This window comes from Apteryx rowi, unplaced genomic scaffold, assembly GCF_003343035.1.
Source record: "Apteryx rowi isolate R43461 unplaced genomic scaffold, aptRow1 scaffold_1047, whole genome shotgun sequence".
NCBI classification, from domain to species: domain Eukaryota; kingdom Metazoa; phylum Chordata; class Aves; order Apterygiformes; family Apterygidae; genus Apteryx; species Apteryx rowi.
In genome coordinates, this window is record NW_020447250.1 from 148,688 (window position 1) to 158,341 (window position 9,654).

The 9,654-nt window shown below is 68.0% G+C and overlaps 2 protein-coding genes across 27 annotated transcripts in view; one reads left to right on the plus strand and one right to left on the minus strand.

The window, feature by feature from the left end:
• Window positions 1–8,420, plus strand: part of LOC112967213 (zinc finger protein 11-like) — a 108,366-nt gene extending 99,946 nt beyond the window's left edge. The window contains 1 exon segment of the mRNA XM_026068166.1: window positions 7,587–8,420. Within this exon segment, the coding sequence (XP_025923951.1) occupies window positions 7,587–8,341 (755 nt within the window). The 3' untranslated portion in view covers window positions 8,342–8,420.
• The window catches only part of LOC112967127 (zinc finger protein 501-like), a 109,327-nt gene that overhangs the window by 92,044 nt on the left and 7,629 nt on the right, over window positions 1–9,654 (minus strand). For 2 of the 26 annotated variants that reach the window (XM_026068004.1, XM_026067933.1), the window contains one exon: window positions 4,186–4,189. The exons of 20 other annotated variants lie outside the window; for them this stretch is intronic. In XM_026068004.1, coding sequence (XP_025923789.1) covers window positions 4,186–4,189 — 4 coding nt within the window. Of the gene's footprint in view, window positions 1–425; window positions 461–3,453; window positions 3,457–4,185; window positions 4,190–5,462; window positions 5,470–7,008; window positions 7,044–9,654 lie in introns of all 26 variants that reach the window. 4 more of the 26 variants (XM_026068051.1, XM_026068013.1, XM_026067959.1 and 1 more) reach the window with 4 other exon arrangements.

Consider the following 9,654-nt stretch of genomic DNA (forward strand, 5'->3'; position numbering starts at 1 on the left):
GCCGCAGCCCCGCTCCGCTCCGCTCCGCTGCCCCCGGCTGCCAAAACAGGGCGGTCCGGCCCCGAGCGCTGAATTTCACGCTCCTTAACCCGGGGCTGCGCCGCGTTTCTCTGCTCCGCCGCTGACACGGTGGCAAACGGAGAAAGAACCAAGCTTCGCCGTGAGAATCGTTCTAAAAATCGTTTGCAAGGAGGGGTGAGGCGGCTTGTCCGGCATCGCCGCCCCGGGCGGCACCCGAAAGCGCCCGGCGCTCGTGCGAGGTCCCCGGCACCGGGCCTGTCCTCCGCCATCAGCACCGTCTCCATGCTGGGAAGAGCATCCTCCTCCTCCTGCAGCCTTCATCCCCTCTCCTCCGCCGGCACCCAGAGCGCCCAGGCTCCGCTCCGGAGCAGGGGTCCCGGGCGAGGGCACGGCTCTGCTGCCGCGCGCTCGAGTTCGTGGCGGAGGAGAGCGGAAAAGTCTCCGAGCCGGCGCTGCGGGGCTCCGGGTGCACCCCGCTCTGGGGGGGCCGGGACCGGGAGATCCCAGTTTTGGGGTGCTCCGGGGTGCTGGGACTGGGTGCTCCCCACTCCAGGGTGCTCCAGGGTGCCAGGATGAGGAGTTCCTGGCTCCAGGGCACATGGGGAAGCTGGACCAGGAGTGGGAGCTCCCGGCTCTGGGATGCTCCGGGGTGCCAGGAGCAGGAGCTCCCAGCTCTGGGGTGCTGGGACCAGGAGCTCCTGGCTCCGGGGCACGTGGGGAAGAAGGACTGGAACCGGGAGCTCCCAGTTCTGGGGTGCTCCAGGGTGCTGCAACCGGGAGCTCCCTGCTCTAGGATGCTCCAGGGTGCCAGGACCAGGATTTCCCAACTCTAAGACTCTCCGGAGTGCCAGGCCCGGGCGCTCCCTGCTCCCCGCTGCCGGAGCGGCTCGGCGGCCGCTGCCCCCTTCCTGCGCCTCCCTCCCGGCCGCAATGCCGCTGCTTTGCTCCAACCCCTTCCTGTGCCGCTCCGAGCCCGCTCGCCGGGCTGCAGCGCCGCTGCTCCCGGTGCAGCCGCCGCCGCTCCCAGTGCAGCCGCTGCCGCCTGCCTCGGCTCGAGGTGCTGCAAGGTGAGTGTCGCCACGGGCGTTTTTGCTGCCGAACTTGGTGGCTGCGGGTTTTGGGGTGGTTTGGGGTTTTTTGGGGGTTTTTTTTTTGGTCTGGTCCTCTGCGGTTTTGCACCACTTTCCAAATTCCGCACAGCGCTCGGAGCGGCGGTGAAGGAGATGAAACCCGCGTTGCCCCCCAGCCGACCCGCTGGCGAGGGCCACACGGGTTTTCCCCTTCCCCGCCGGCTTTCGGGGGGAAGAAACCCGGAGCTTCGTCCTCATCCACGGAGCTGCCACAGCTCCCGAGTCGGAGCGCCGTCGGGCTTCGGCTCGTGCCGGTGGCAAATGTCCAAGGCGGCCGCCGTCCCGGGCTGGCTCGTGTCTCCGTGCCGGGCGGCAGCTGATTCGGGGTGGAAAAATCCAGAAGCAGGAGCCTAAAACCCTGCAGCTTCCAGCAGAACCCCGAAACGTCAAACCCAAAAGGGGTGGAAAGGCCGACCGGGGCGTCCGCGCGCCGCGGCCGGTCTGGACTTCCCTCTTCGTCTCGGGCAAAACCGTCGTGTTTTGGCTCAAGAGGCCTCGGTTTGCCGCGCGACGCGAGGCGGCAGCTCCCCGCGGCGGGAACCTCCGAGGCCCCTTAAAGTTAAAAGCAGTATTGGGCGACGCCTGCGGCTCGGCCGATGCCGCTGCATCGTGCGAATCGGGGCGAACGGGGGGGAAAACCGGAGCGGGGGCGCGCGTAGGGCGCAATCCTTGCAGGGAGGGTGTTTCCCACCCGGATTCCGCCCGTTTCCTTACGTTGCACAACACGCTCCCACCGTCTCCCGTCCCCGCTCGCCTTTCCCTTCGCCAGGACCTTCCCGCCCGGCGCGATCCCCGGATGGAGCGAGGGGAAGAGCAGCGGGTCGGCAGCGCCCTGGAAGGTGAGCGGAGGAGGGCGGCCATCCGCCGGCACGTTTCCCACCCCGTGGTGCCCTCGGCTCGGCCGAGCTGGAGCTTTCCCACACCGCCGGGACCGGGATGCACCGCCGGGGGCTCCCAAGCTTGGTCGCTCTTGCCCATTTGCTCCCTTTCTGCCCCGGGTGAGTGGTGGCTCCCATTGCCTCCCGACGGCTCCCGTTGCTTCCCAGTGGCTCCCAGCTCCTGTTGCCTCCCATTGCCTCCCGGCAGCTCCCAGCTCCCATTGCCTCCTGTTGGTTCCCAGTGGATCCCAGCTCCTGATGGCTCCCGTTGCCTCCTGGTGACTCCCATTGCCTCCCGGCAGATGACGGAGCGGGCCCGGCGGAGGAAGCGGATGCTCCCGACGACGCCGGCACCAGCGAGCCGCGGTGCCACGCGTGCAACTCCTGTGGGAAGAGCTTCCGGCTGCGCTCGCAGCTGCTGACGCACCGGCGGGGCCACGGGGGCTCCCGGCCTTTCACCCGCTCCGAGCGCGGCTGCCGCTTCTCCCAGCGCTCCGATGCCGGCACCCGTTGGCGCCTGCGGCATGGCAAGGTGCTCTGAGATGCCATCCCATCCCCCCCGTTTCGTTCCCCCTGGATCCAGTGCAGCCACGGTGCAGCCGGGCTCGGAGCCACCCCCGCAGCCGGCAGCACCCAGGGCTGGGGATGGCTCTGCTGGCGTGGGGGGCTCCGGCTGCCGGAGGGGAGTTCCCTTGTATTTCCCTTTATTTCCCTTTATTTCCCTTTATTTTTCCTTTTTTTCTTTCCTTTTTTCCTTTTATTTGCTTTTTTCCTCCTCTTTCCTCTTTTCTTTCCCCTCTTTTCTCTTCTCTCCCCTCTTTTCTTTCTCCCCCCTTTCCTTTCCTTCCTTTTTTCTTTTTTTTCCGCTTCATTCCCCGGATATCAGGGGCTGAGCTTCCTGGGTCAGGCGCTGCCGCCGCTGCTGCAGCCATACGGGAGCTGGGGCGGAGCTGGTCCCGCAGCCGGAGCGGGGGGAGAGACCGGCCCCCATCCCGGCCCCCATCCTGATCCCCCATCCCCATCCCAGTCCCAATCCCGGTCCTGGTCCTGGTCCTAGACCTGGTGCTGGTCCCACTGCTGGCCCTGGTCCTGGTACTGGTCCCAGGTCTGGTGCTGGTCCCGGTTCTGGTGCGGGTCCTGGTCCTGGCCCTGGCCCTGATCCCTGTTCTGCTCCCGGTCCTGGTCCTGGTCCCGATCCTGGTTCTGGTCCCAAATCTGGTCCTGATCCCGATCCCAATCCCAGTCCTGATCCCAGTCTGGGCCCTGATCCCAGTCCTGGTCCCAGTCCTGGTCCCAATCCCAATCCCAATCCTGGTCTCAGTCCTGGTCCCAGCATCCCATGGGTAACCCGGGGGGGGGGGTCCCGGAGCAGCCCCGGGGGCAGCAAAGGCACCTTTTTCCACTGCCCGGTTTGGCCTTTCCACGTCCTTTCCCCTTCCCGCTGCGGATTCCCGAGCAGCTGCCGGGAGCTGGGCCACTCCGGCTGCCCTCTTCCCACCGCGTCCCGCTCACAGCTCCCCCCTGCCCTTCCCTGATGGGGGAAAGAGGCCGGGAACAGCCACCAGCGGCCCCCTCGCTCCCGGCACTTCCCAGCTGCACGTCCGTTCCAGCCCAGAGGGATCCGGATTTGCTCTGGGTTTCCGAGGAAGAGGAGGTTTCCCTCATCCCTCGGCCCAGGTGAGAGGTTCTCGTGCCGGGCTCCCCCTCGCCCGGCCACGCCGAGGCCGGATGCCGGCCCTTCCCGCGGAGCAGGATCCGTCCCTCCGTGGGGGAAAGGCTGCAGGAGGCAGGCCGGGCTCCGCCAGGTCCGATCCTGGCTCCGAACTCACCCCAGCAGGCAACGGGGTGGCAAACGGCACGGCTGAGAGCTGCCGGGATGGTCCCGAGCACCTGGAACCATCCCGGGAGGCACCGGAGGGAGCAGAAGGTGCCTTTCCACCTGCTCCCGAGCCGGGAAAAGTCAGCAAAGAGGCACCCGGAGAGCTGAGAGCCGCCTCCATCCCCACGGAGGAGAGCTGCCAGGACGCCGGGGCCCCGCGTGCCGAGCCCCCAGGGCAACCTGCTCCCGGTGGCCCCGGTGGAGTAGTGGAGTTGGATGAGAGGGTCTCCAGACGCCTCCTCAACCCTTCGGAGCACCAGGAGGATCCTGCCTCAACCGTTCTACAACGCCGGGGTCTTTTCCAAGCCTCGGCCGTAGCTGTCCCGACTTTTAGAAAGACCGAGCAGCGCGTCCCTACCTTGCTGATCCCTACTCGCAAGAGGAGCAATGGGGACAGGTCCTAAAATGGGAATTTCACAGGATTAGGGTTGGGTTGGGTTGGGTTGGGTTGGGTTTTTGTTGGTTTTCCTAGTTAGAATAATATATTAAACGTTATTACGGACCCGAGTTCCTCAGATCTTTCCGTGGACGCCGGAAGAGCTCACAACCCATGGAGACGTTACCTCGAGCCCAAAACAGGTTTGGTTTGGTGCAAGACCTGGGTTCGGGGTGTTAGCGACGCCCCGGTTTCCCCGTTGAAGCTTTAAGCGGTTCGTTTCCTTGACGGACCCGTTAGCTGCTGGTCCCGTCGTTGCCTCTTTCCAAGAGACCCCCCGCAGGCTCCATCCTTGGAGCTTCCCCGGACCAGGCTGGACAAAGCCCCACGCGAGCCGGTCCAACTGCACGGCTGCCCATGCCTCCCACCAAGGTGCATCCCAGCTCCGAGGGGCGTCCCGCCTCCCAGCTTACCTCCGAGGAGCATCCTACCAAGGTGCATCCCACCTCCGAGGGGCGTCCTGCCTCCCAGCTTACCTCCAAGGTGCGTCCCACCAAGGTGCATCCCAGCTCCGAGGGGCGTCCCGCCTCCCAGCTTACCTCCGAGGTGCCTCCAACCTCCGAGGGGCATCCCAGCTCCAAGCCCTCCTCCAAAGAGCCTCCCACCTCCCAGCCGCGTCCCACCTTCCAACACACCTCCAAGGAGCATCCCACCTCCCAAACCACCTCCGAGGGACATCCCAGCTCCAAGCCCACCTCCGAGGAGCATCTCACCCCCAAGGCACCCTCCAAGGAGCATCCCAGCTCCGAGGAGCATCCTACCTCCAAGCCCACCTCCGAGGGACATCCCAGCTCCAAGCCCACCTCCAAGGAGCATCCTACCTCCCAGTCCACCACCGAGGAGCATCCCAGCTCCGAGGAGCATCCCACCACCCCATCCCAGCTCCAAGCCCCTCCTCCAAGGAGCATCCCACCCCCAAGGCACCCTCCGAGGAGCATCCCACCAAGGAGCATCCTACCTCCAAGCCCACCTCCAAGGAGCATCCCAGCTGCAAGCCCACCTCCAAGGAGCATCCCAGCTCTGAGGAGCATCCCACTACCCCCGAGCCCCCCCTCCAAGGAGCATCCCAGCTCCAAGCCTCCCTCCAAGGAGCATCCCAGCTCCAAGGAGCATCCCACCCCCGCGCTCCCCCTCCCCTCGCCGCGAAGCCTCCGCACCGCAGCCGGCGCCGCCGCGGGGGATTCGCCGGCGGCAGGAGGGAGGCGCCGGGCGCCGGGCACCGCCGCACTAGAGAGCCCCGGCCGGGAGCAGCGGGAAGGGAGGGAAGGGAGGGAAGAAGGGAGGGAAGGGAGGGAAGAAGGCTGCTGCTCGCCTCCGCTTCCCTGCCCGCCTGCCTCCCCGCCGGTCATCGTTTGGGGAGGCTGAACTTCCTGGGTCACCAGCGGCTCTTGCATCCGGGAGCCCCGGGGCTGAGCAGCCGCCGCGGCCTCGGAGCCGCCGGGAAGAGGGAAGCGCCCGGCCCCGGTCCCGGTTCTGCATCACCGCGGAGCCGCCGGGAAGCGGGGAGCGCCCGGCCCCGGTCCCGGTGCTGCATCACACCGGAGCCTCCGGGAAGAGGGAAGCGCCCGGCCCCGGTCCCGGTGCTGCATCACCGCGGAGCCGCCGGGAAGCGGGGAGCGCCCGGCCCCGGTCCCGGCTCCGCATCACCCCGCAGCGGGGAGCGTCTGGTCCCGGAGCGCCCCGATCCCGGCTCCGATCCCGGCCCCGATCCCGGTCCCGTCTCCGGCCCCGCATCACCTCGCAGCGCCCTGATCCCGGTCCCGATCCCGGTCCCGCAGCGCCTCCCCGGGGCCGCAGCGCTCGGGCCGGGCTGGAGCCTCCCCCCAGCCCGGGCTCTGCCCCCGCCGCCGCCGCCGCCCGCAGGTAACGGGGGGGGGCGGTTTGGGGGGGGGGGTGTCGATAACCTCCCCCCCTGCAGCCCCCGCCGCTGCCCCCCTCCCCGTCGGGGCTCGGGAGATGCTCCGGCGCATCCGGAGCCGCCGGCCTGCCGCAGCCCGGGCGGGGGGCACCGGCCGCTGGACCCCCCCCGTTTGCACCAGGAGGGGACGCGGGGTGACACCGAAGCGGGTTTTCCCCCCCCCCCCTTGCAGGTGCCGGTGAGCTTCGACGGGAGGCGGCCGGCCGGAGCGGGGCCCGGCAGCGGCATCGGCGTCATGCAGGAGAACTACGAGTCTCTGATCCTGCTGGGTGAGGATTTGGCTCCCTTTCCCGCTCCTTTGCCCCGGGATCCGGCGGGTTTTGAGGCACCAAGACCCCCCCCGTGCACGCGGCCCAGGGCAGAGCCGAGCCAACGCTCCGGCTTCCCGGGGTCCGTCGCCGCCCCGGGAAACGCGCCCAGGCTCGGCCGCTCCGTCGGCTGCAGAAAATCGCTCTTTGGGCGGTAGAAAACACAATTTCTACGATTTTTTCTTTTTTCCCCCCAAGGCGTTTCATGCAGATATAGTTTAGAAATGGCATTAAGAGGCCGCGTTCCCGCCCGGGCGGTGGGAAACGCCGGGAATAAGGGCAGCTGCTGGGCGGCTGCACCGAGTTTGCTCAAACGCCCTTTCTCGCTCGCTCCCTTTCCTCTCCCGTTTACCTGAGCTCCGCCTTGAGCCGGGAAGCGCGGCCGGATTCAAGACCGTGGCACTCATTTATATATATTAAAAACATATATGTGTGTATATATATATATATATATGCATTTCATGCACCTATAGCAAGCGCGGTGTCTCCCGTTCCCTTTCTTCGGAGCAGACTTTCCAATCCCGAAGCCCAACGTGATCTCCCGGCTGGAGCTGGAGGAGGAGCTGGGGGTGCCGGATCCCAACGACTCCAAGGAGTGGGAGATCCTGAGAGTGGCACCTGCAGGTGAGGCCTCCCCGGTGCCGGAGCTTCCCCCTTTCCTGGCCGCTTGGAGCAGCTCCTTGCTCTCCGGCGCCGGGAAGTGACTCCCGTCGGCGTTTCCTCTCCGTCCACTCTGGCAGATGACGGGACGGGCAGCGAGGAGGAGGAGGAGGAGGAGGCGCCGGAGCGGGAGGGACCCGAGGTCGTGGAGCTGGACCTGATACTGTCGGGAAGAGCCGAGGGGAGCGTCTCGCGGAGCCCGGAGCTGGCGGAAGCCTGCGAGAGCCAGCGCGGCCCCGGCTGGGAGCCGCGGAGCCACGCGGACGAGCGGCCGCCCAAACCGGCGCTCGCCGGCGGCGGCGGCTCGGAGGACCCGCGCGGCGCCCGGGGGGGTCGGCGCAGCCGGCGGGGGGAAGCGCCCAAAACCTGCGGCCAGTGCGACAAGAGCTTCTCGCGGCGCTCGGAGCTGCTCGTCCACCAGCGGCTGCACACGGGCGAGAAGCCCTACAAGTGCCTCGACTGCGGCAAGAGCTTCACGCGCAGCTCCAACCGCAACGCCCACCAGCGCATCCACACCGGCGACAAGCCCTACGCCTGCCCCAACTGCGGCAAGAGCTTCAGCCAGAGCTCGGACCTGGTGAAGCACCAGCGGCTGCACGGCGGCGAGCGGCCCTACAAGTGCGCCAAGTGCGGCAAGAGCTTCAGCTGGAGCTCGGACCTCATCGTGCACCAGCGCATCCACACGGGCGAGCGGCCCTACAAGTGCCCGCAGTGCGGCAAGAGCTTCAACCGCAGCTCCAACCTCAACACGCACCAGCGCACCCACCTGGGCGAGCGGCCCTACAAGTGCGCCGAGTGCGGCAAGAGCTTCAGCTACAGCTCGGCCTTCATCAAGCACCAGCGGACCCACACGGGCGAGAAGCCCTACCAGTGCTCCGGCTGCGGCAAGAGCTTCTTCGAGAGCTCGGCCCTCATCCGCCACCAGCGCATCCACACCGGCGAGACGCCCTACCCGTGCCCCCACTGCGGCAAGAGCTTCAAGCAGAGCTCGTCCCTCATCACCCACCTGCGCATCCACACCGGCGAGAAGCCCTACAAGTGCGGCGACTGCGGCAAGAGCTTCATCGTCAGCTCGGCCCTCATCCGGCACCAGCGCGTGCACCTGGGCTAGCGCGGCCCGGGCCCCGGCGCCCTCCGTCCCCGGGGAAAGCGGGACTCGGACGCTTGGAAAAAGCTCGCTCCGGCCGCAACGGGGAAGCTCGCTCCGCAGCCCGCGCCGTCTCCCGCCCCGCCGCCGGGCGGAGGAGGCGGCGCGAAGCCCCCCGGCAGCGTGGGAAACTCGGCCGCCTCCTCCCTCCCGCGCCCCCGGAGCGAGGAACGGGGCCGGCGGGAGCGCGGATCCCAAAGCGCTCGCCGTGCCCCGGCAGCCGGCATCTCCCCCCCCACCAAAACGGGCCGACGCTCTCGGCGTCCTGCTGGAGTGCGGACGGACCGGAGCGGCCCCGACCTCTCCTCCGGCCCTGGAGAGTCGGAAGAGCCAGGCCCCTTCCCAGCAGAGTGCTCCGGGAAGCACTGGCACATTGCTCCCCCCTTCCCATGGGAGCCTGGCGGGACCCAATTCCTCCTCCTCCTCCTCCTCCTCCTCCTCCTCCTCCTCCTCCGGTGGCGCGTGCTGGGACGCAGCGCCCGCCCTGTCCGTGCTGTGCTTGTCCGAGCGTGTCCGTGTCGTGGCCCGGCCCCGGCAGTAGCCGTGGGACGGACGGGACTGAGCGTTTTCACTGCGGTTTGGGGGGGTTTCACATTTCGTTTTGTTTTTCCATGTGGTTCGGGGACGGGGAAAACAACCCGGAGCGCCGCTGCGGAGCCAAAGCACGCGGCTTGCGGCGCGGCTTTTCCTGCATGAGCACGAAGGATCCCGTAGCCGGAGAGCCGGGGAACGCGTGGGGCGCTCCGGAGGGTGCCGGCTCCGGCCGGGTGCCTCCGCTCCCTTCCCGGAATAGCGAAGCGGCGTCCGCCGGTGCCGGACCTCGGCAGCGCTTTTGCCCCTGAAAAGTCTCAGATTTGGGTGCCGGCTCGTTCCCGCCGGAACCTCGCGACTCCCCGTGGCATTAAAGAGGGATTCGTGCTGCCCCCCCCGTCTCCCTCTTCTGCCCTCCAATATTTACGGAAAAGCCGCTCCGGCTGGACGCTACCGGCTCCCGCTCGGGAGGGACGTGCCGGAATGCGGGAGCGACTTATGGCCGCGGGGATCGGAGCCGCTGCGTGACTCCTCCGGCCCGGATGCAGCGACGGAGCGGGGAGGAAGTTTGGGGGGGGGCAGCACCGGGGAGGGGGGGGCCGGCGCCCCGTCCCCTCGCTTTGCCGCCGCCGCCGATGCGCTCGAGGCCCCGGGAGCGGAGGGAGAGCGGCGCTTCCCGCCTTCGCTCCGGTGGGAGCGGCAGGAGCCGGAGCGTCGGCAAAAGGGGTCGGAAAAGGGGGTCGGCA